This window comes from Cygnus olor, chromosome 1, assembly GCF_009769625.2.
Source record: "Cygnus olor isolate bCygOlo1 chromosome 1, bCygOlo1.pri.v2, whole genome shotgun sequence".
Classification (NCBI taxonomy): domain Eukaryota; kingdom Metazoa; phylum Chordata; class Aves; order Anseriformes; family Anatidae; genus Cygnus; species Cygnus olor.
Genome location: NC_049169.1, coordinates 32,604,798 through 32,631,299, shown reverse-complemented (window position 1 = coordinate 32,631,299; position 26,502 = coordinate 32,604,798). Strand labels below are relative to the sequence as shown.

Here is a 26,502-nt window from a genome sequence, read left to right as displayed (position 1 = left end):
AGTCTCTCATTACCCAGTTCCTTTGCCTTTGTCTTTCTATCATTTAAAATCACGCTGTCTCTCGCCTGCTTTAAGCTACTGCTTTAAGACACAAATGTAGATTAAATTGTACCGATTTGTTTGATCTTTGTAGAAAAGCAGAAGTTTTAAGCAGCAAAGGAGAGGATGGAGATACCAAGTTGTCTGTCTCCCTTTCAGATTCCTGTGAGTAACCTGCCACCTTCCCAGACAAGAATTTGAATGGGGCTAGCTTTCTTCTGATTGCCTCTGCCAGACTTCCTGAGAAGGAAGGGCTCCTTAGTCTCACTAGACAGATCTTAATTAAAACAAACCAACCTTCTGACCTGCCTAGGCTTCCCCCACCTTACATGTAAGTATCGGTTTCTAATCTGTTTTTCCTTTTAGAGACCACGTCTAAAACTCTTGTGTGTGCAGACATACACAAGGCTAGTAATGGAAAGTCAATATGAATGGAAGTCTGAAAAGAAAGAAGTCTTTTTCTTCAGTTAATCCAAACGATTCTTCAGTTAATACTGATTCTAGTCTGGCTGTATAGATTAATGACCTAGGCAATGCAAAGGTTCAACTGTCCGATTTGTTTCCTACTGACCACTCCAAACAGGTTTTCCAAAAATGTAATAGCCCTTTCTATTAATGGAGGATATTGGTTCTTGTAGACAAAATATAATAAAAAGTGACTCTTTCATGAGCAATTTTAAACATTCAAGCAGAGTAATTGATTACATGAGCCAAGGGCTGCAAACTGAAGAGATGACTTTTTCAGTATGTAAATACAGTACCAGGCAATAAACAGATACCAGTTATGAATTGTATGAAATAAAATTACAATTAAGTTCAGCATCACAAAGGAAGTGGCTTGAATTTTTTTCAATGCTTGCATGCCATTTTCTACTCTCAGTTATTCCTGTGTAGTCCCTAGGGAGAGCTGGTGTGGACTCACTCCCACAGAGCAGAGGGTACCTGATCGTAAACTTGCTCAAATCTTAATAGTTTTGGCTTTGCACAATGTCACTTGTCATGCTTTATACATAGTTTGCTCATTCTTGCTTGCTGTTACTGGGAATCTCTTTTTTCTACCAGTGGCAACATTTAGGCAGCAATACTGGAGTTTGGAAGAGGTTGCCCAGGGAGGTCATGCAGTCTCCATCCTTGGATAGTTTCAAGACTTGCAAAGATAAAGCCCTGAACAACCCTGCTTGAGCTCAGAGCTGACCCTGCTTTGTGCAAGAACTTGCCTAGAGACACCTACCGACCTGAATTATCTTGTGAACCTATGAAAGTGAAGGGAAGGTAAGTAGAGAGGAAAGGAGAACCCTGAATGGAAACTGCAGGTAATTTTGAGGATACTGAGAATCAAAGAGATTTAAATAGTGGAAAATGCATGGAAAGAATCCTATGGGAAAAAGAAACAATGAAAAAAATAAGTTGACAACTGAAGAAATAAGAATGTTCAGATCCTTTTCAAACTTTCTTTGAAAGGTGGCAAAAAAGAGAGAGCAAAGAAGCAGCTAATAATGACTTTTTGGAAAAAAATATGCATTTTGACTATTATGACTGCTTTCTGCTTGCCTTTCTCATTTCCCTGATAATAGGTAGGAGCCACAGCAGCCAGCCACAGCAACGGTACTCATCTGTCTGAAAAGAAGAAAGGAGCCCACGCTTCCTTAGAATGCCCATCACTGAAGTTATGTCAGCCAGGGCACACACTGGGGCTTTGTTAATGAGCAGGCTGGAAGCCCTTTTTCCCTGGGAACTGAAGAGCTGTAATGAAGGCAAACCTGAGGAAAACACCTGTTATGCTCATGTCGCCCATCTCCTTCAAATGTAGCTGAGAGCACGGCAACTCACAACAGAAGAGAGGGGGCCCTGGTTGTTTTAAAGTTCCACGGTTATGCATCTTGCTGAATGAATACATCCACTTGTAAAGCTGTAAGTCTGTAAGTATTCCTTGGTAATGATTCATAGAGGGACTGGTTAGATGGACCAAATACCTTTCTGTATGTAGCATACCGTATTGCAGTGAAGCATTTTCCTGCTAGTTTTGTCCCTAGGCTGGAACAGGTACCTGTTGCTTCTTTGGCAGAATTTCCTTGGCTGGGCAGAGCCTGTGTGCAGATGGTACTGTATCAGTAACAGCAATTACAGGCCTTTGGTGGGTTATTTGCAGTTTAGGTCACCAACAATAAAAATTGCTTGGAAATAAAAGCCAAAGAATGGGGCTTCAGTAAAAGAAAAAAAAAAAAAAGAAGAGGGGAAGGAATCGAAGGAATTCAATATGTAGGGAAGTGCTCCAGATGTCACAAAGCAGCATGAGACCTGGGTCTGTAACCTGGCTGCAGGAATCAGATAAGCTTCCCTTCTGCAGACCCCAATTGCCAGACATCAAAGGAAAAGCAGAGATTAGAGGTATCCTCGTGACTGTGCTGCAGCTGTAACATACATTTCTGAAAGGATTTGATGCTACTAGAATGCTCTTAGCAAAGCAGCTGGGTTCATACTTTTCCTCTCTCCAGCAAGGAGTTTGCTGTGGAAACTACAAGCTTCATGGAGTTTCTCCTTCGTAAGTTTTGTTCCTGCTTCTTTCAGAAAAATGAAAAGCTGCTGGCATCCCCCATGCAGAGGAATTGATAGAAGGGAAATAAGATGGTGTTAAAACCTAGTCACCCAGAAGAGCTGCTCACCCAGACGTCATCTGGAAGCTGAGAACTGTGAGCATTATGGAAGAAGGACTTGCTCTTCTGTTCTGGATGGATAGTTATTGTCTCTCCATTTGTCCCCCAGTTTTCCTATGAAACAGGGATTTTACATATATTGATTTACTTCTGAAATGGTCACATAACGCATTCTTCCTCACCTCAAGGCTGTGCAGCTCACAGACCAGACTTCTGCCTTTTCGTTGTCCTTGGTTGTGTATTTGGTATCCTGATGACTTGCCACATTGTGGTCAGGACAGTTTTGAATACAAACGAGGAATGAGGACGAACAACCCCTTTGTCATCTGAGACTTAGAACGGACGGGCTGCATGGTAGAAGAGCTGGTATGTCTGGTGCATGCAGCAGCATCTTGGTCAATAAAGTAACTAGAACTGTTTGTTAATAAATGCAGTTTGAAGCTCTGCATGTCACTATCCATAGTCTTAAGCACAGGGTCACTCTAACATCTCATAAACATGCGCTGTGTCTATATCCTGCACTAGGCCATTTCAAATGAATCAGCTTTATGGTCTTATTCACAGTTTGGTATGTCTAATTTTTATGGGTCTGGCAATCTGCTCAAAGCTTAAGCTGGTTACTTTTAAACGCAACCAAAAAAGCTGGAACACTGCTTGCAGGACCATAACCACTTCAACTTTATGGTCTAAGATAAAAAGTTCTCTCCCACTGAGCCCCTCCTAGTAGGTCATTAAAATTAAGGGCAGTGTATTAAAAATCTGTTACATCTTTTATTAGTGAGTCATAACCTGTGCACTTGTGGGAAAATGAGCTTGCAAGTCTAGTAGGTATCTGAATTGCTGTCTTTCCAGTCTTTAAGAGGTGTCTGTTCTTTGTTTTCAGGTGGTTGTCATGATGGAAGCTATTCACTGGAGGAAAAGCAATTACTTGGCACATACTGTAATACCGTGTAGTAGCCCAGCGTAAGATGGTACTAGCTGGAAAGGACAGAAATCTTTAAAACAGAATAAATTTACTTTTCGCATAGATTTGACAAAACTGTAATTTGAGGAAGCAGATAGTGCAATTAAATGTTCCTTTTTGGTTTTGTATTTTATAGGCAATACAAGGGGAGGCAGAGGAGATGAAACAACCTGGAGTAAGTAACACCCATGGAGCAATGCAGAATAAAGAGGGCAGGAGTGAATTGTCTGCTTTCAGCAGTTTCACCAAGACAATCAACTAATCCTTAGACTCCAAATATACATACATGCACACATTTTATAAAATTGGATTTTTAAACATAAATGTTTTCATACACATGAAGATTGTATTTAAGGTATTTCCTACAAATATTCTATTTGCCTCATGTCATTTCCATCTCATCAAAGGTTGAGGATGCCGAAGTAATTTATAGGCACCTGTGTGCTCACAGATCTTATGTGCTTAGCCCAGAGATGTCTCTTCTACATATGCATCACTGTACAGAGTATCTGTGGATCTGTGGGAAGAGAAAAAAAAAAAAAAGAAGAAAAAAAAAGCTATTGTGCCAAATCCAGTCTCTGACAAAGCATACACAGCCCTACATTGATGGTAACTGCTGACTGCTAGATGGCTTCTTAGAGAGGGCAGAATGGAGATTCATGCAACGTGTGAAAACTTGACATTTCCTCAAGTTTCTTTCCTTCCATAGGTTGCTCAACTTTTTCAGGTAAAGAAAAAAAGAATAAAACAAATTTTGTTAAACTTTCAGGAAAAGGTCAACCAACTATATCAAAGTCATAGTGGTGGGCAAAAGATAGGAGAAGATTTCAGAGTTTTTGGAGTTAAAGAAACATTTCAAAATATTAATAATGAACAACAGCTGAAGACAATGAATGTAATCATGGGAAGAATACTTCCATTTCAGGTAACCAATTTTAGGCCTCTTACCCACCCAGTCTCCCATGGGCTCTTCTACAGCCCATGGCAGAAGAGCAGAAGACAAGTTGCTTCAGGAGAATATCAAGAATGAATCTGCATTAGTAGCTCAGCACACGAGTGCAGTTTAGATTGCAACCACGTACTCTCCCCTGTTTCAAATTGTGTGGTCTCTGCACATGAATGAGATTTGGCTGAAACGTACTCCAGCCACTACTGGCAGTCAGTTTACAGGAGCAGACGAGCTAAACTGACGTAAGTCTCAGGGTAAGTCTAGTTACCTATCTCAGGCTTCTCAGACTAGATACTGAAAGCAGAGAGTGGAAACACTCCTCTCCTCTCTCATCTGTGTCTGTGTTTACAAATGAGGCTCCCACACAACGGAGGATTCCTTCCTCCTCTAATTAAATTGACGAGTTGACTGTGGTGAGTGGCTACACTGAGTCTTTTCACTTCTTAAGAATTCATGTTGTAAGCAGTCTCTCTGCTTGACCATTAATTTAAATACTCCTGCAAAATCTAGATTATTTGATGTTTTTCTCACTTTCATGCAGGCTTGCAAGGGCCTTAAAAGCATTAACTCAATGTGAGGTCACAGAATTATTTTAGCTGTGGATCAGTTGCTTAATAGCAGTTTTCTCAGAGTCATGTCATCACGCAGGCTGTAAGGCTCAAGTAAGTCTTTCATTTTCTGCCTACATATTAATGGATTTAACCACTCCCATGCACAAAAAGAGAAACAGACTAATGGGAGATTTTCAGTACTTGGGTTTATAGTGCCCAAAACATACAGAGCAGCATGTATCTGCAAAATCAACCAGCTATTTCTGTAACTACTTAACAAATGCTCTGACTTTTAAATCAAATTCTGCTTGAAAGTCAAGCATCAATATAGTCACCTCTTACATAATACAGGTGGGATCTCATAGTGTTTTACCGTTAGTAATTAATGGTTTGTCTTTGGTTATATATTGTCAATTAAACAAATTTATAGGCTGTAATAGGCAAAAGCTAATAGATTTATTCTTAGCCATATTTTTAATGGATAAATATTTAGTCTGATTATAAAGTAAACTTTTGCCTGATGAAATACTAAATGGTCCATAAACAAAATATTTGATTTTGACTTTACTGCGATACTGTCTATCTTTTCTAGTGCCAGAAATATTTGTGATTTTAAATAGGACAATGCATGTGTATTTTTTTTAAGCGAACTTCAAAACTAATAGAATATGTTCCTGCCTCATAATAAACAATTGTCGAATGATGTTTATTAAAATTGACTCTCAACTGACAGTTAATAAATGCATAGTTCTATTATGCATGCTAAATCCAGCATTCCAAAAACTTAAAAGCAGATAGATCAAAACAATGGAGATAAAAAAGTCACAAAGACAAAATACAGCAACACCAGTAAATGACAGGGAAATAATTCAGGCTTAAAAATGACTTATTATTTAGTAACTTGTAACAACAATTTATAGAACTAAATTAGAGGCATATCAGAGTCTTTCTGATGTTTTAGATATGCACTTTCTCTAGTGCATGTTGCTTGATCATACAGCAGAAGAATTCACATTCCAGAGTCCCCTTCAAAAAAGCAAAATAAACACTTTTGCCATGTTTCTGCTTCCAGGTTACTTTTACTCGTGGATAACGAATGAAGAAAGAAAAGGTTACAAGACATTTCAAGTATAAATCCATTTTAATTAATACCCCAAAACATTTCTGCAGCATGTTTAGACTGTCCATGTGTGGCGTGTTTCATATGTATGTTTCGTGTATACCCAGACAACATCTGCACCGAAGCATACGAATACTGGATTTAACGGGCTCTGCGTCCTTTACTGTAAGCACTCCACTGGCTCTTTGATATTACATAGGTTTGGTGGGATGATGGAAAAAGTTGCTTTAAGGGTGTATTTTCACCTCCGTTTCTAAAAGGTGAAGGGCAGAATTTTTAATCAAGGAGCAGTTTATCTTTAATTATGAAAAATATAATTAGGCATTATCACATAATTGCTATTACTGATGGAGAAAGTCACATTTTTGTAAGTAGTGACCCATGCTGTATTATCGCTCTTGTGTTTACTGCATAATGAATCTGTATTTGTGTTTGGCAGCTAGCCAGCAAAAATTAAAAGGTAATCAACATGCTTCTCTGCAGTCCGGTCATCAAAGTCACTGGCTCCACAGATGAGTAAATAACAAAGTCAAGTTGTGATGTCCTAACAGAAACCCTTCTTAAGGAATAATTGCATTTATCTCCTCTGTTAAGACATCAAATGATACTTGAAAATAACCTTATACAAAAAGCTTTGCAAAATAGATTAGAAGAACTGTGCTATACATCTGGTGTTGAGTTAAAAAACAGTTTAATGTCTCAAGGCACCACCACGGTAGAATTTTATACCTGCAAGTAATCATCTAATACACTATTGTACAGTTAAGGTAATGTATTAATAAATAGCTTGTGCAATTTTGGGAAGCAATCTATAAAGGAATGTTAGATATACAGTAGGCACGTACTATAATACAAATAAAAAAAAAAAAAATCCTAGAAAAAGCATGCTGAGCACCTTTTGGTATAGGTTGAATTTCTTAGTCTAAACACTATGTAAATCTTATCTTACAAAAGGTAAAACTGAACTATTACAGCAACTGCTTATTTATTTTTCCTGGGTATTTGCCTCTATGCTGGAGGATTACTCTTAGGGACAGAGGACTCTGGTACTGGCTGTAAAGGGCTTTCTTGTTCATTCAATTGTGCGTTCAAGTTTTCAGAAGTGAGGAGAGAAGAATTGAAAACTATTTCACTTAAGTCTGATTTTATGGATACAAGATGAGGTTCTTGAAAACTTAATGGTTCTTCTACTAACACCTGTGTATTTTCTCGTGTCATTCCCATATCTGATGGTGACTTTCGTTTCATTCTTGTGTATGATTTGTCTAAATTCTCCATGCCTTGGTCAGTTTTCTGAAATCGCCCAAAGAACCAGATGAAGAAACCAAACAGAGCAAAAGCCAACAAACTCGGAATAAAAGCCAGGCATTTGACATCAAGGCTAGAGCCTATGTATCTGCTGTGTAAGAACATGTCTCCTTCGGCATAGGTCCGGTTGGTCAAAGGGTTAGTGTTATTGGATCTCCACTCCCAAGATAACTTAGTTCTGTTAAGGTCTTTCAAGCTTTCTGAGTCCTTCACTGTGTAGATCTTCTGTCCAGGACCAATATATTGGCCATACTCATGAGGTTTGTAAAATATTTGGTTCTTCCACATATTTAGATCCAAGATTAAAACAAGAAAGATAATTCCATAGTTAAACCATTTGCCTGTTTGGAAAGAGAAACAGAGAAAGAGAAGGAGAGAGAGAAAGAGAGAGAAAGAAAAAGGAAAATGAGAAAAAGAAAAAAAGGAAAAGGGAAAAAAAAAAAACAATTCAGTCATCTGATATATTCATTTTAGAAGCAGTACAAATGCATTCATATGTAAAAGCTACTGAGAGAAAAATCCTTTTTTTATTAATCAGTAAAGCAAAGTTGTAATAAGATTTCTACCACATTCAGATTTATGCTGAATATCCCTTAGTATTTCACAGTTAGGTCTGGGCACATAATAAATAATTTTGTAATGTAAGCACAGCAGTATATCAATTGAATTCGCATTGCAGTTTGTAGGTGACCTGTTGATTAGACCATTAGGCGATGTGGTATAGATCAATAAACCTAAAAAGCATTAATTTCAGAGCTTCAGAAACACTCACATGGAAATTCTCCTTGAAAAGGCCATATTTAATAGAATTATTTATATGCCAGTAATGAATGAAGTGAGGCTCTTTGGGAGCTTTGTAAGTATGTACATTTTAAAAGTACATACATATATTGTTTCGTACACTAACCATGGTGCCCAGATACATGCAGGTGGGGCAACTGGATAAACTGTGATTTAGAGGTATTATGCCCTTGAGAAATACCAAGGGCTGATTTTAGTCTTGGGAGACTAGTCAATTTAGCTTTCCTATACTCTGTGTAGTGAGAAACTCCTCCAAGGAGTGACTCATAGTCTAACATGAAGCTCCTGCAATAGTGGAGGAGGAACCTTTTCTCCTTTTATTATTTAAAATTACTCTTTTGCATGTCTCCTCCAGGCATCCAAAATATATAAAAGGTAACATTATGCAACTGCAAAGTTGGCCCTGCTTTGAGCAAGGTATTGGAACAGATGACCTCCAGGTGTTCCTTCTTAGCTAAATTAATCAGTGAATATACACAGACAAAACAAAATTACACTGTTTTCATACTTAAAGAATCCCTTACATTTTAGCTGAACATGTGTTAAAATCTTACCTGTGAAGTAATGACTGGCACCAATCAAGAACCCAGCAAATCTACATGTCATCAAAATTGCATCAGGATGGAGAATTTGTGACCGACACCACAGCATGATGTGAAAGGACATTCACTGAGGAATGTTCCTGCTGATGATGAATGATATTGGTCTATGCTAAAACCATATTTAAGTAGGCCTCAAGGAAAAAAAGAAAATAAATGTAACAGAGAATCTACCATATGACTTATGTCTTTGGTTTGGTAAAGAATAAGTGAATTCCAGTTCCTCAAGGTCTGTATTTTCATATTGTACCATGGACCAAAATGCTCCATTAGGGTAACTCCTTGTATTTTAGCAATTGTGTTTAATGGTCCTCTTCAATCAACCTAGATTATACTTGGACTGGAAATGGATGAGAATGCTCTTTCTATTGTGTTATTGTCACTATTCAGAAATCAAACTGCACTGAAAAGACATTGCAGTGAATCCTGTTCACATAATTCCTGAATAACTCCTTTAGCCTTTTTTTCTGGTTTTCAGCAATATTGTAGTCAACTCATTAAAGAGGTAGGTTTAGAAAATAATGGTTTTAGAAGATTGTCACTACATTTTATATTACTTATGTCCCTTAGGTGAACACTGAGACTCTGAAAATGATGCTAAAATACAAAATATAGTAAGAAACAATAGAATTTGAACTTAGATGTATATGTAGAACTTAGTAGCATGGTTTAGTGGTGGACTTGTCAGTACTAGGTCCAAGGTTGCACTACATGATCTTAGAGGTCTTTTCCAACCTGAATGATTCCATGATTCTTTGATTTAGCTTGATGCAGTTTCCTATGGATTTGTGCCCTATATTTTTCTCTCTGTCTGAATTACCTTAGCTTCCCCATCAAGTAAGATGTTTCAGAAAACACAGCCAGAATATATCTTGCATAGTGTGTGTCGGTGGGCTGGCTGGGACACACATTCACCAATTAGTTGGCTGCTGACAAACAGAATACATAATGGATGACTTCTACCTGCTCCTTCCTCAGCTGGGCACTGACTTGGATGATTCTCCCCTACCTAACCACCATTTCTCAGGACATGATGGGAATGTAAGTATTGTTTAGATTCCCACCCTCCGAAAATGTTCTTGAAACTGGCTGTGGGTTGAAAAGTTATTTGATGCTCTTGGATAGAGAGAGTGAGACCAATTCACACAGAGAACATGATCACATAATTCTCATTTCCTTAGGAAAATAGGCTAAACACGAATGGCAATGAAATACAAATATTAGAACTGTTAGCTGTTTACCCACAGTTTGAAAGAAAATTTAATTTACCGTATTCAAAACTTCCTTTCTCTGCTATGGTTGTTCACCTGGACATTTTTTGGAACAGTAATTTGTCATCAAATATTGCTCTGTGATTCAACCAGAAAGCATCAAAAAAACCAGCTCCATCAAAAAAAAAAAACAACAAAAAAACAACAACCTTGCATTTGGTACTCTGTGTTTCTGCAAAGCTATGACAGGTGCCTTTCCAGTAAGACTGCTAGACCCTGGAGGCAGGAGACTCCTGTAGGACCAGTATTACTCTTTCCCTTCAAATAGTTATGGCAAGAATAAAGTATGTGTAGGAAAACAGATGACTGAAAGATCAAAATTCAAAGTGTAATGAAATGGGAAAATTATGAAGATGGCCTTTATAAAGACACTGATATAATCTTGATTGCTAGCTTCAGGTATGACTGACAAAGGGAACTTTGCTATTCTAATGCTGAGCTATGATCCACCTCGTCTTTTGGCATAATGGCACCTAGTGGATTTCACAGTAATCATCTGTGTCCAAAGTGCAACATCTAGAACAAGCCACCTGAGCAGTAAGTCTTGAGATGCCAGCCTGCTGATGGTGAAGGAGTTGTGTTCTGCTACCTAAGAAGCTAGCAGAAAATACTGAAAATACTGAACAGAGGTAGTTAGGTGTCTGATCTCTGGCTTCATGTAGGATCTGTCCTACACTCTGATTTCATAATTGTGAAGCTATGTTAGAACTATTTAAAAAAGGCTCTGGCCCCCTTGTATAATAAATTAGAATAGTCACCTGATATGAAAGAGATGTACATTTCAATTCCTCCTGTTACATTAAAAGCATGAACTTGAAACTCCCTCACTTAGCTTCCAGATAGGTTTAGGCAGAGAGGAGCACAGCCTGAAGCTCTCCTGATTCTATCAGTTGTGTTGGTGTGGACTATAAATGGTGCTTGGACAAACAGCTTAGATGCAGATGCTCCAGTAAACTAAGATGAGTCATGTTCTGTACATCTAAGTGGCAGCTAGTTGCCTGACAGCTGCTGATTTTCTATTAGATGTGCTATTTTCTATTAGATTATTATTAGATTCTATTATTAGATTATTCTATTATTTCTATTAAATATTGTGCTATTTTCTATTAGATGTGCTTAAAACTCCTTATATTTCCCATTTCTAGATAATTTTTACATCCTCTGCATCTCTGGTGTGCTCTATGAGCTCTACGATTTTTCCTTTTCTTTTGAAAACTGTTGCGAAAAGAACTAAACACTAAATATGAGCAACATATCAGATAACTTATATGGTTATCATTATAACTATATATGAACACCATGACATCTTCCTACTCCTACTCAGTATTCCCTGTAGCCAAGGGCTGTATTAATCTCTCGCAACACAAAATGACTGGGAGTTAGCACTGTCTTGGTTACTTACAGGAAGTATTTACCTCTTTCTAGAATACAGTGTTCTCTGCTGTTTATCCCTCTTCCAAGGCACATACTTTACTCAGTTGTATTAGCAGCATGATAGCCAAATAAACCCCGTTTACCCAGCAATCCTTCTGGATTGGTGATATATGTATTGAAGCGATCTGACCCAAGAGGTCTGACAGTCTCCACTTACAAACATCTATCTGATGATAATTCCCCCTGATAATTCATGCTGGAGACTTATTATACTAATGAACATATATAATACATATATATATATGTATATATTACATATAATACGTATACATATATAATGTATGTATATAAAATATTTTGTGTTCTGTTTTTTAAATAACAGACAAAGTCATATATTATATTCATACAGGAAATGAACTTTGTAAGTTAGGAGTCACTCGACGTCTCATCTTGTGCATATATGAGCGCAAGCCTAGAGTTTTGCAAAGAGTCAGGATAAATATATTATAAAGGTATAGGTATTCATCTTCTAAAAAAAACAAACAACAAAACAAAAGGGCAAAAAAACCCCACAATATAATTTAATTTACGGTGCTTCAAATTTCATTACAGACGAAAAATGGGAAGCAAAAATGTAGTTCCACGCTATGAAGCCATTCTATTTGTCTCCTGACCAATTTCTGTAGGATCAGTACCCCTATTGCTCTAGGGAGGCCAAGAATATTTGCATACGCCTGGCACCGTTTAGCTTTTCTTGAAGCATGTGGATTTTCCATAGACAATCTGAGATGGAAGGATGCAGCTCCCAAGACTGGAAGGCCAGTCAAGCATTTCAGCAAACTGAGAAGAATTATACCCAGGCTCCTCAATGGTGTTACAATGAAGAAAATCAGGTGGTGATACAGGCTATGTCATTCAGCCATACACTACCTAAAATACACCTGGTTCATAACTGCCATTCACAGTGTTGAAGTCTTTACGTGTTACACATGACATTTGCAGAGTCACCTATTTCTGCCAGCTGAAGATGTTTGGGCAGTGCTCATTTTTAAAGAGGCTGATAAAGTCTACAAAGGGTAAAGCAACCAGTCCACAACCCCGCATGCAACTGATTTACTGGGCAACTGAAGCAGATCCTGCAGGTCTAAATATTCCCAAACAGCTTCTGATTCTGAAGTATTTTTATATTCGCATATCCTCTCTGTAACAGAGTAGTCATGTCCTAAAAAAAAAACAGAGACCTCATGTAGAAACCAGTCCTCAGCAACTCTCTGGAGGTCAAGAGAATATGTGAAAATCCCACTTATTAAGGCTAGACTCAAGTGGCCTCATGCTGTGCAACCACAGCCAGAGGCTAGTGTAGGACATGTTGTCTTTAGACTCTCATCTCAATTGCAATTTGTATCTAAAACATTCAGACGCCTCTGTAAAACATTCAAGTATCTTTGAAAAATTCTTCATCTCTTCTGTCACGTTAGCGTTATTAGCTAGATACATCCATGCAGACCACTCACAGCTGAACTAAGCAGCAAATCCTCAGATCTTTTCATGTCTGTGTGCATAGACAGCTTTGTTTTTACCTCTAACCTTTCTATTTTTGTCCACAGGCTCCCTCAGGCATCTCTGTGTAGGTGATGCTTGGCCTGGATGGTTGTGTAGGTGATGCTTGGCACTCTTTTGGTTTAAGTGTACAAGCCAGTCACACCAGGCACTTGCCAGACACATAGGTGACAATTTCTCCATTGGACAGAAGGGTACTCTGGATAGACCAGAACTCAGAAACACATCTATAAACGGCTAGAAAAATCTCCAATCTGTTTTGAAACCTAAACCTTAACATTTTCCATTTGGAACTTATCGGAAACTCGACAGCAGGTGCTCCTGGATCTCCAGTGCTGCTATTAGATGGTACCAGCCAGGCCTCCGAGTGCCTTTCAAAAATGAAAGAATCTGAAGTAACAAAATTTACTTTTAAGTATTACAAATTTCCCTGGGTATTATAGAAACTAAAGTAGACTACATATTTTCGTAAACAGCAGCCCGAGAACGAAAACACATACATACTCATTGTAGTGAACCATCTGTCAAGGGAAATCCAGATAAGTTAGGCAGATGCAGGAATTCAAGATATTTTTGATGTTTACAGATAAAAGCAGCTATCAAAACATGATAAAAATATTTAATACTGAGTAGATGCTTGCTAGGAGTTCCTAGATGCAAAGAAATTTAAGCAAACTGACGTAGTCAGTTACCAGCAAAAATAAGATGGGCTTTTGATAGTAAACTCAAAATTACACTGAAGCATATAAGTTACTGGCTGCAGATGTTAATTCAACATTATTGCTAACTTACAACATTCAGAAATCGTAAGTCATGCCTAAGAAAGCATGTTTTTTAGTTCAAAGTAGCAAGATGGGTTAAAAATAATACATTTCGTACTGCTTAACTTATCTGCTTTTTTAGACATGGAGCTATGCAGAAGTAGCATTTTTTTTTCTCTGCAATCATGAGATACTTTTCAAAAAGTATGAAAGCAGACATTCTCACATAGTATCTGAATCCAGGCTATAAGACTTTACGACCAAAAAAAAAAAAAAAAAAAAAGTGACTGTCTTAAGACATGATGAAATCAGGAGAGATGGCAACACAGATCAAGTAACTGTGAAATCCTTCATCTGTACGGAACATTTACGAAGCCATTAAGCACACACCAACAGAAAGGTGATTTAAAGTCCTTTACTCCTCTGCATGTGCCTACAGTTAGAGAAGCTTCTTTGTGGGACTATTGCTCATTAGAGCAACCCGGCGCTGAATAGGGCTGCTCGGTGGAGTCCTGGGGCTGCTCTTATTTATATCAATCAATAGTGACCACGACAGACTGTGAAAGAATAAAATTTATGAAGAATAAAATTTGCAAGGAACAATATAGTAAATGGTATTTCAGTCATGCTTCCTTTCTCCTCACTATTTGGGAGAAAAGGGTTTTCAGTTTCTGGACATCGGGGCATAGATCATAGTTTCACAGCATGGTTGACACCTTATCCCAACAGAAATAAACGATACTCAGGCCTTTGTCTTTTTTTCCTGCTTATTACCAAAAAAAAAAAAAAAAAGTCATATAGTCATATGGTTGTTTAATATTCTGGATGCCCTGTACTAAACATGGCTTAAATACAGAAGGTTTTAATGGGGCTTTACCTTCCTGCCTTTATCAATATCTTACCCCCCACATCATCTGCTGCAGTTCCATTTGTGTGCATCACTCTCTACCCTCATTTTAGATTGGATTACATGAATCTTGATTTATATATATATGTATATATATATATATATATAACCAGTTCCTTCTTTCTTTTATTAGCTCCTTGATTTGAGTAGAAAATTACAAGAATCTACACATCCACACAATAACTAGAGTTTGAAAGTGATCCAAGATGATACCCTAACCTAAGACAAGAACTGACGGCAAGAACAGATGGTTCAAGCAAAACTTACCCAAAGGGAGGTTCTTGTGCCATGTGTTATGGCTGTTTATTAGATCTCCTAAAGGGTGGTGTAGCACTGAGATAAAACAGGCACTCAGTAGTCAGAGTACGTGATGTGCAGTCAAATGGATTGATTTGTCTAGTGAATCTAATAAATGGATCTTGTTAATGCTGAGCAGGGAAAAATATTCCTCAGCCCCTATTCATTAGCTCATCCTCATTAAAAGAATGCCTTCTTGCCAGAAAATCAGGAAGACCTCCAGTCCTCTCTGCACAAGACTCTACAATGCATAAATATTGGTTTCTCTCAGTTGATCTGTTTTCAAACAGCAGCACTGCTAGCAGTTGTATTTCTGATACCTAAATTATGTTCTCTGCTGTTGCTTATTCCTAGTTCTTCTCTGATTATCATCAAAATCCCTGGCTCTTCTGCAATGCAAAATTGTTCTTTGCTCTTCAGTCCCTCTTCTACCATCCATTGTTTTTTTTTTTCTTTAATTATATCCTGATTTCCTATATCTGATGGCACAGCCCACTCCATCATGCTTCAGTCCTTGTTCGTGCTACTGCGTGCACCCATTCCACTACTGCTTCTTATACAATGGAATAACCGAATGGCATTTGGGAACCTTGTGGGACTGAGCCCCTCCAAATTCATGCTCTAGTCTTGAGAAGAAGAAAAAAAATCTTTTCCACTATCCTTGAATTTCATGCCCAGAGTTCATGTCAGATATTTGATGCTTATACTTTTTTTTTCTCTCCCTTTTTACCCAAAACTTTTCTCACTTCAGAGAGAAAAATGTGTTCATCGTGTACACATCCCATCTTCTCTCACCCTACACCTTCTGTCACTGACATCATTTACCTGTTTCACTTCATCCTGGTTCCTGAGCTCAAACTGTCTCACTCAGATGTATCCCCAGCCCTTCTTTCTTGTTGCTGGTTGTCTTTCTTATCAGGACTCCAACAGGGCACCTACATCCAACTTGGAAAAACTTTCCATCTCTCCATCTGTACTTCCTACTGGCCCATCTGCCTCCTGTCACTCAATAGCAAACAGGTAACTTTTGTGTTCATTTTCTCTTCTGTTTTCCAATCTGATCGCTCAGATTTCCATCTTCTCTGCTCAAAATGACTTCTCTGAGGCTTCATTCAGCCTATCTGAGTCCTGATTCCTCATTCTTTCTTCCTTTGCATGTCTTCTTTCTTTGGCTTTTGATGCCTGTTAAGCTTCGGGCTCACCTGCTAGCTCTTGGTTGTATCTTTGTATGATCTCTGAATGCTCCTTTTGTCCCTGCTCTACAGGAATTTTGTATGGCTGTGTCATTGGATGCTCTCATGTATCTTCCTATACACTGTTGTGTGCTCTGATTGTTTATATTAGCAGTTAAAGACCCCTGCCAATTTGCATTTGCATTCTTTTGCTATCCAGTACTATTCATCTCTCTTGCCAATGGATTCTTCGACATAGCTTGAAGGTAAAATAAAAATATTTATCCCTATTTAACCTTCCCCTCTTTTTCATTCTCTGCTGTTATTCAAATACTGTCTCATAGTATAGAAGGATTGGGTACTTTCATCTATACGTGCCATCCATTCAAATAACCACAATTCTATTTTATTTGAAGTTATTTAACTGTCTGTTTCTGGTTAGATGACTGATGGAAGTATGGTTATGAGTGGCCTTTGCCAGATGAGAATGACCGAAGTTATGAAAAGATATTAGCATAAATCACAGCAAAGGCATCTGAAAGCATAAGAGATTTTAAAATGAAATAAGCTGCTAATTCCCCTGGAGAGTAATTTTAGATAAAAGATCTCTGAAGCTACACTGGATATTACTTAGTGTCACAAGAAGCTGCTGAAATCCATGACAAACAGCAGGTCTCTGATTCATAACATAGAGATTTCCTATTTCTGTGAGAGGTTTATGTATGGATGATAAAGACAGTTAAACAGATAGAAAAACAGAAATCATGGGGGAGAACAAAGAAAATATGTGATTAAGAACATGTTAGCACACATTTCCTACACAGACACGGTTCAATGTGTGCCTGTATCACAATCTGTAAGGTTACATACCTGTTATATGTATATGATACTCCTCTTTGAAGATCTTTTGGAAATATGGTACTTTGAATTGCATGTGTGCAGATGGCAAGCCTGGCAGATTCACTTCAACATCACCCATAAAATGTGGAAACTCCCAGTCCTGTTAAAAAAAGAAGAGTAATAGCCTAAATATAAGCTTTCACAGTATATTTTGTCCTTTAAAATGCTTAAATTATCAAAAGGGCAAAGTTCTATTTTTAAGCCTCCCATGATTGGATTTTCCCACTTTAAGTTTTATTGAACCATTTGAAATAGAATATCTTGTTTATATTAGTTATCACTGTATGATTTTTACTTCAGCTCCATATAATTATGCGTTTAAAAGTTCACTTCAGAATGACAACAATGAACCCACTATACCAGCTGATATTACAAAATTGTATATAAATACCTATGTGTTGCACTGTGTAAAAATAAATATTGTTTCATGATGTAACTAATTACAGCAACCTTGCAATACAAGTTACAACTTCTGTGACTAATTTGGCAAAAAATTTACAGGTAAGAAATTGGCAAAGAAGGCCTGACACTTCAAGTCTTTCACAAATTTGTATTCACCTTGTTCAACTTAGAGGGTGTTTTCAGCATTTGCTCGTAATACATCTAAATAAACATTCCCTGCAAGTGAAGACCCTTCAACGTAATCTGCCTGAATCAATCTGAGCACAGTTTTCTCCACTGCTGTATTTCAGCTGACAAAGTAATGCTGAAAATGTGGAAGCTCTTACCTATTGTCATGCATATTTTGGTAGAATGGGGTAACTCAGCTGAGAAGGAGCTGCATTTAGAGGAATTTTTCATTTAGTTATCTGCACCCACCACTGGTCATGGCACAACTCATTACAACCAGAACTTAAAGTCCAGCAACATTGCTGGAATTGGTGTAATCACTGCCGGAGTGGTTACCTAGTGTGCTACAGACAGTTAAAAACATACTGGCCCTGTCCCCATGCATATACCTGGATTTGTATCCCACGAACCAGGCACTTGAATTTACTGAAAATAAGAAAAAGGAATCTGAAATGTGAGGAGCTCTGCAAATAACTTAGGCTTCCTTTGCATATGACTTAACATGCAAGAATCGCTAAGCAGCTCCAGCACTTTCTACAGTGGAGGGGAAATGGAAGACTGAGTTTTACCAGCAGGGAATTTAGCTCGGCACAAACACTAACAGCAACTGATTTGTGCTAACACATTCTGATACTGAGTTAAATGGATTAACGGGAGTATAAGCAAGGAGAAGCCCTGACCCTCTGCACCTGGTTCTCAGTGTCCACAGAGATACAGAAAGTGCCAATTTAGAGATGCAAAAGATAAGAGAAATAAGGTTGCTCTCCTTTTCCCTTATCACCAACACAACACATGCTCTCCTGGTCATGAGGTATGGTAATAACTGCCCAGCTGCACAATCCCTTACACTGCATCTGCAAACATCCCCTTAGGTTTGGTAGACATTCAAAAAGTGCCCAAAGATAAATATTTTATGACGGTGCACTCTCAGTTCACTGTAGCTAATATACATCTCTGGACTCCTGTCTCAAGATAACTCAGACAGACTCTCACCCAGGAAGAAATGGGAATAAATAGGAAGAAAAACATTACATATTCCTAAAGAAAAAAAAACAAAGGGAGTTGTGGTCTCTGCCTACCCACACTAGAAATAAGTAAAGATAGGATCATAAATCTAGCATCCCGCTCTTGCCTTGTCCCAGTGCTCCTACTATTTTAACTGCTTTTTGCTGATTTACAGACAAAATTCCATCAGACAGAATTTTGTATTGGACTGTGTTTTTGCATCCACATTTTATAAAAAAAGTTCAGCATTTTTCTGATCAAATTCATAATGAGTAACTAGAACGCCAACCCTACTAAATGCAGAATTTAGTGTATTATTTGTCTCAGCAAATAATTACTGAGACTGAAAAATATTTCATAAAACAAAGCAAAACAGACAGCCAACCCCAGCAGCTTGTTAATGCTTGCGTTATAAAAGGCAGGTGAGAGCCCATTAGAAAACTCCATATCTGATACTCCCAGGTACAGCTTCCTTTCACATGGTACATTATTTCACATTTTCTATATACATACTCCATACTGTATGAAGCCCGCCTGGACTGTATTGTGACATCTGTTACCCTGTAGTCCTATATGTTATTTCCATTGGTAGTGACAGCCCACAGGCATTGTAGTGAGCTTGCAAGGCCTCAGGACCGAGGCTTGCCCTGCCTGAACTGTTCTTGACCTGCCCACAGCTCTGCTTTACCCAGTTCAGCTATAACAGCAATTTTTCTAACTGATGAGGTAGCTATGGCAAATTTGTTTTATTTTTTTGTCCTTTGTATGGTATTGCTGTGGTTTTATAATGTTAATATTTTATTATTATGTTGTATAGAGGAATATGGGTTGGTAGGACAGCAGAGGTGTTGAGAAGTGGAGACAGGCTGCAGTGCAAAGAAATACAGGTGTGGGGTGATAAAGATGTGCACAGGCTGGTACTGGAGATGCCACGGCCATAAACAGCTCACTCTTGGTCTGCTGAAGAAATGCAGACCTGGAGCTGGGCAAAACTGCTTTTAGGGGTAACAAGGAGAACAAAGAAATAGCATCTAACATATGTGAAAGGCAACTGTGTATAGTAAATTTGGCCGTAATGTGGAGCTTCAGATCAATGACGAAAAAGCAAGGTCTAAAAGTGTGTTAACAAGCATAAAGATTACTTATAAAGAAAACATCAGCATGAACATCATATCCCTCCCAGTGAAGGACTCCAGATGCCAAGGACATGCCATGATGACCCCTCGGCCCCCACCAGACTGAAACCACAGATCTCAGAGCTCGATGGAGCAGCAGAGCGTGAACAAAGCACCAGGAGAAGTGGCAGGAACTAAGAAGTGTGTGTGTACAACTATTTTAACATTATTACTACTGCTGAAACATTTTCTGCGTAGAAATATTTTCTGTAAGAATTACAAGTCAACTAATAACTATTCTTGGATTATATTGTTAAAATTTAAATGATACTACTTAAAAAATCTTGGCTTTATCTATAGGGTGTGTTTCTTCTTTGGCCATAAATAATGTTTTGAGTGTAACACCTCTAACAGTCTGATCATAATATCTGCTAAGAGCAGACCCAGTGGAAATAGAGAAATAAAATTTAAAAATAAAAATAACTAAAATAAAATGAAAGATGTATTTGAAAACAATATTAAAACAAACAAATGCCAAAATAAAAATAAAACAGGAGAATAAAAGAATGAGTTAAGCCTACTGACTTCCATGAAAGTCACTATAGCCACAGCACTTAGGAAAATGAAGCTTCAATTTATTTAATCAAATAGCCTTCGGAGCTTCATTTGGCCCATAGCATTGATAAGTGTGAATGCATATACTTCACCTGCAAACATATAGCTTTGTTATTATTGTCAAGGAGAAAAGCAGATGGCTATTTACTCTTCAAGCTAATGCCAATATCAGGTTGTCAAATCCAAACCTAGCAGAGTGGCTGCTATTTAGAGTCTAAAAAAATGTTGTCCAACATCTTTTGACTCTATTAAAATTGTTTTTCTTCACTAACAAACAAAAGAAAACTTAACTTCTGTAATACCCGGAAAAACATTTTTCTAAGAATTTCAAGGTGCTTGGTAGGAACTAATCCACATCATTTGTTCATATGTACACTAACAGCTTGAACGTGCAAACCCATAAATCTGTGTGCTTCCCTCTTTGAAACATAGCTCAGCTTTGCATCATCCAGAGCTGGTATTTTTATTTTACAAAAATGATTTTGTTTTAAGAAAATACACATGATATTTTGTATCCATGGTCTCTGATATCAGTCTGTGCTCACCTCTGGGACACGAATGACATGTGCCATGTTCTTTCAGTTCTCAGCTCATAACTATGTGGAGTCACTTGATCAGCTTTAGTCCTCACTAATGAGGTGCCTGTATCCTGCCATTTCTAGGATCTTATTAGAAATTGTGCCCCAAATACCATATTTAGACCACATCTGCACTTGCACCATCTGAAAAATAAATTCATGCTGTCATACTGTTAACACATATTTGCCTCTCATACTGCATGACCTACATGTTTCTTCTTTAAATTCATCAGCATCAAATTACTCATGTTCACCTACTTCTGCATTTTCTAACCTGGGGGTCTGCAGAATACCTCTATGCAGTCTGTGGAGAAGAAACCAACCCAGCACCAGGAGACTTAAATCAGCTGCACAGAGGTCTCCAACCTCACTGGCAAGTTGTGTGGGATGTGCAAATCAAATGAGGTTATTACCTCATTTCACTCTGCAGTCATGAAGAAAGGGCAGCCAGGGGATAAATTTTAGATCACTGAGGGGTTCATCCTAGTGTTTCAGTGGGGGCAAAGAGAGCACCTCTGATTTTTATCAGCTACCTCATTAAACCCAAACGCACAGTAAAAAAAAAAAAAAAAAAAAAAAAAAAAAAAGGCGATCATGATATTTTGATTTTCTTCCCTTTGCCAAACAAACGCATACACTCTGCCACAACACCAGGTAGTGAGGTACTGGTTTAAGACCCTACAGTGCAGCTGGAGGCACTGATTTGGTATCTCTTCAAGTAAAGTTATTTTAGTAATGGTAAATGAGCACCAAAGCCACACTTGCTGATATGATCTGGCCCTTCTCTACCATCATCTGGGAAAAAGAAACAGCATTGCCTGGGGAAGCTCCATCTGGCCCTAGCATCCCACGCTTCATATACACACGACCCCACATCCCTCAGCCACCAGCTCCTTTCCACCCAGGGGAAACTGCCACAGAGAAGGTGGAGCTGGGATTAAAAGCTCGTAATGATTAATGGCAACCAAATGTGCCATGCTTTCAGCTCTCCTCCTGCCTCTGTGTAGCTCATAGGATGTTCTGTACACAGTACATATTTGTACTAAAAATAATATAAACACTGTTCAGACACAACCATGAAAGAGGAAAAATGCCCACTGAATATTTCTGCTTTAAGTATTGATGATATGTGCTGTATTTAATACTAGGAACAAACTTGCACTTTAAACCCAACTGAATAAATAAATGAAAAATAGAGGGAAAGAACTCAGCAAATGCATATATGAATGTACATACGTGTGTTTGTTCCAGAAACTGACAATAGCATTTTTTATTTAATTTATAAAAATCCTTTTAACTTATCAGGTAGAAGGCTTTATATTTTCAGGTGTCTTTGCATCTCTTAGATAGTGTTGTTTCAGCTCTCAGAGCACGGCAGACAGGCAGAGGAAATCTAACGAGAATCAATGCCTATATATTGTTGCAAGTGTTTGAAATAAGAAATGAGCAGCCGGAATTCCGAGACAAAGGCCCGAATCCTTTGTGTTTATCTCTAACTTCATTGCAGTACTGCAACTTGCAGTGATCTCTGTGGCCAAGATTTCTGCAACTGTGAGTTGCTAACACACAAACAGAATTTTAATTTTGTATACTCAAATATACATAACAAGGGAAGTCATCAGCCATGACCAGAACTCACTGTTATGACTGTGGAATCAAATCTACAGCTCAGTTTCTGGCCTTCTGCTCTTTGCAAATACCTTATTTTACTAGGAAGAAAGTTTGAAAGACATTATGGTTTTCATACCCTCACTAAACCAGAAATACCCATCTATACCACCAATACCTTAACCCAGCTCACCTGTATATGGATTCAGTGAGGCTACACATCTCCCAGAGTGAAAGATGACAAATTATTCTTCAGAAGACCTTCTACTTCATATTGGTATTACCAGTGCTACTCTAGTCATAGTTGTCAAGGCCAGAAGGTGTTATTTGATCTGATTACCTGTTTATGCTTCACCTGTTTGGGATGTTATTAACAATAACAATCATAAAAACCCACCAGGAACTGTGGTACAAAGTCCCTAATTGCAGACAGAGCCACAGCTTTTATCACTTAGTCCTGAAGAATTCAAAATATGGAAAATCCACTGTAATGCTTGGATGACTGCTTCAGTGTTGAAATATGCAGAAAATGTATTGGAGAAGTACTTTACTCCTGCCCTGAATTTCTCTAATTTCTGCTTCCAACCAGTGCATTCCATTATGCTGGTACAATGCGAATGCTTTCCTGGGTGATCTGCATATCAAAACTAATTCAGTTTTTGCTTTTCTCCTGTTCAGACCACACTGTAAAACAGGGTAGAAATAGGCAAAGACAGCCCGTGGCAGCCAGTCTACACAATATACCAGGAACACCATGGCTGTGTCAGTACCGGCCCATGCACCAGCTACTACTGAGCTGCTGAGCTTCAAGCTGAGACAGGAGACTGAAGACAGCTTCCAGGACCAGGCACCAATACAAAGGCTATTTCTGCACTATACTGCAATGTAAGGCACGGATTTACCTGCAACCTTGCTATTGTTCTCCATCATCTTTACGCTCCTGTCCTCCTCAGTCTTTGCCTAGCTTCCCTAAGCTCCTGGCCTTTCTCTAGAACCACCACTGCAAGCCTTGCTTATTTCTCATTTATTTGAGAAAATGATAAGAGAGCAACAACTCCCTCCTTGCCAATCAAAGCAGCAACAGAGTCTCTCTTTATTTATTTATTTTTTTGCTTGGCCATGAATAACCCTTTCTATTAAAAGATCGTTAGAGTCCTTTAGTCTACTATCTATTTCCACGTGTTTAAAGGAAACAATTTCCACACCACATAGATCCCAGACAAGCTCTGGGTCTCTGCACTTTGAATTTACACGTTAATGCATTTTGAGCCCAGACAAAGCCATGTATGCACATGTTCTCAAAACAGTGACCTTTGTTATTAAAATGTCAGAATTGGTGTTTTGTTTCTGCACAGCAAGCTCAAAGCAATCTCAAAATTTCAGACTGCTTGTGGTGGTTGTACCCAGCTAGGCAGCTGAACTCCACCACAACCACTCTCACTTCCCCTTCTCAAAGGGAAAGGGGGAGAAAATAAGATGGAAAGGGCTCAAGGGTTGAGGTAAGGACTGGGAGGTCACTCAACAATTATTGTCACGGGCAAAACAGACTCACCATAGGGAGATTAATGTAATTTATCACCTATTACTAACAAGCTTGAGAAGTAATAAACTAAAAGCAAGCTAAAAGCACCTTCCCCCCATTCACCTCCTTCCACCTCCTCCCCCGAATAGTGCACAGGAACAGGGAATGGGGGCTGTGGTCAGTCCCTGATGCTTCATCTCCTCCGCTCCTTCACAGTCACTCTCTGCTCCTGCTCCACGTGGGGTCCCTCCCACGGGATGCCGTCCTTCCCAAACTGAGCCTGCGGGGGCTGCCCACAGGCAGCAGCTCTTCAAGAACTGCTCCCACCTGGCTCCGTACCATGGGGTCCATCCATCCCCCAGGAGCAAACTGCTCCAGCACGGGTCCCCCACGGGCGGCAGCTCCCCCCAGACCCCCTGCTCCTGCGGGGGCTCCTCTCCACGGGCTGCAGCTCCGGCCCGGGGCCTGCTCCTGCGGGGGCTCTCCATGGGCCGCAGCCTCCTCCAGGCCACATCCACCTGCTCCACCGGGGGCTCCTCCACGGGCTGCAGTGTGGAGATCTGCTCCATGGGGGACCCATGGGCTGCAGGGGGACAGCCTGCTCCACCAGGGGCCTCTCCACAGGCCGCAGGGGAACTTGTGCTGTGTGCCTGGAGCACCTCCTGCCCTCCTGCTGCACTGACCTGGGGGGCTGCAGGGCTGTTGCTCACTCCTTGCTCTCCCAGGTGCTGTTGTGCAGCAGTTTTTTTTTTTTTTTTTTTTTTTTTTTTTTTTTTTTTTTTTTTTCCCCTTTCTTAAAACTGCTCTCACAGAGGTGCAAACATCACTTTTTGACTCAGCGGTGGGTCCCTTTGGAGCTGGCTCTGATCTGACATGGGGCAGCTGCTGGGCTCTGCTCGCAGAAGACATCCCTGCAGCCCCCCGCTACCAAAACCTTGCCACATAAACCCAATACACTGCCCAAAATAAGAAACGTGTGCATTTTACTGAAAGACCCATATCCATGCCTATATGCACTGGCAGATGCCTGTTTTGTGAGAGACAGCACTCCCTCTCTTTCTCCTGTGACTTTAACTTGGGTATTGTCTTCTATTCATTCCTCACAACCTGGTAATGTCTTGATACTGCAGATCTTTTCTGCATAACATATCACAGATATGACAATTCCTATCAAACCCCACAGCTAAAATCCTTATCGAGGCTCTCATCATTTGCTGTTCAGTTACATCAGCATCTTTCCCTCTGGTCTTCACAAGCGCAGTTCTCCACCAACACAGAAACGCTGCTGCAAAGACCATTCTAGTCTGTTTCTTTGACCATGTCACTCTTTTCTTTGATCAAATAAAATATAGGGCACTTCTTTTCATATTCAAATCCTTTCTGATCTTTCACCACCCTAGGTACAGACTCCGTATGGCAGCTGTTCCTTCTAACTGCCTATAAATTCAGGCTATGATTCTTTTAGCTATTTAAAGACATGTTCCCCTGTGCAGTTCTTGATTAGATGCAGAGCTTTCTCCTCTATGACTTTTCTTTGCTAAGAGAAAATGTGAGGATGTCATGCATTAAGTAACCTGGATTACCTGTCATCCTCACCAATGACATCAGTATTGCTTACACCTGCCTGTCTAAGCAGACCTAACTCTTGACTTTTTTTTGACAATCAAGTGCCCTAGCACCAGGGCACTTGTGTTTGGCTGTCTTTGAACATCATCTAGCACAATACTGCTCCAGTCCTTAATGATCACTGCTAGCTCCTTGATAGGACGAATAGTGCTAGCAGTGTGGAGTATTAATGCCTATCAATTATTTCTACTATATTAGGAACAAATCGTGCTTGATAACAAGTCATTGCACAAGGAAGAATGGATACCAGAAGGTCTCACATATTAATACACTCCCTGTATTGACCAGGGATAAGAGTAATCACTGTTTCCTTCTGAAGGCAAAGACTGTTCTTTCTTACAGCTTCCCTTCAAATTTTAGCTATTCATGAGTCAAAGAAGAGCAAGGCGAAGCAATTTTATCCTTGCAGCAGACATCACTACGCACAACCTCTGTGCACACCCAGGATGTCCTAGGAAGATGTCCAGCAACTTTTCCATTAGGCAAATTTGAGGTCTCATATATCTAAGTGACAGTGAGGTTCTCCTTTTTAATTCACTCTCACCTGTTGACTATCTATTCACAAATGCTGAAAATGCTGATTAAAAAAGTTCCTCAAAAGTAAATGTTCTTTTATTTTGTCTCTCAGTTTCTCCA

At 39.1% G+C, this 26,502-nt stretch overlaps 1 protein-coding gene and 1 long non-coding RNA gene across 11 annotated transcripts in view; one reads left to right on the top strand and one right to left on the bottom strand.

Annotated features, from left to right (window-relative positions):
• The first annotated feature begins 1,787 nt into the window (after positions 1–1,787).
• LOC121067304 lies at positions 1,788–6,337 on the top strand. Of its 2 annotated transcripts, none has more exons than XR_005818226.1 (5): positions 1,788–1,958; positions 2,608–2,729; positions 3,577–3,664; positions 3,794–5,268; positions 6,230–6,337. It is a non-coding gene; the product is annotated as an uncharacterized LOC121067304 (long non-coding RNA). The 2 variants fall into 2 exon arrangements; XR_005818222.1 differs by lacking the exon at positions 6,230–6,337 and having other exon boundaries at positions 3,794–4,860; positions 5,148–5,270.
• TMEM117 (transmembrane protein 117) overlaps positions 4,005–26,502 on the bottom strand; it is a 220,366-nt gene continuing 197,868 nt past the window's right edge. For 8 of the 9 annotated variants that reach the window (XM_040551590.1, XM_040551598.1, XM_040551570.1 and 5 more), the window contains 2 exons: positions 17,198–17,327; positions 4,744–7,926 (listed from right to left, as the gene is read on the bottom strand). In XM_040551590.1, the coding sequence (XP_040407524.1) occupies positions 7,286–7,926; positions 17,198–17,327 (771 nt within the window). In that variant the 3' untranslated portion in view covers positions 4,744–7,285. Of the gene's footprint in view, positions 4,175–4,743; positions 7,927–17,197; positions 17,328–26,502 lie in introns of those variants that run through there. The other variant, XM_040551629.1, reaches the window with a different exon arrangement.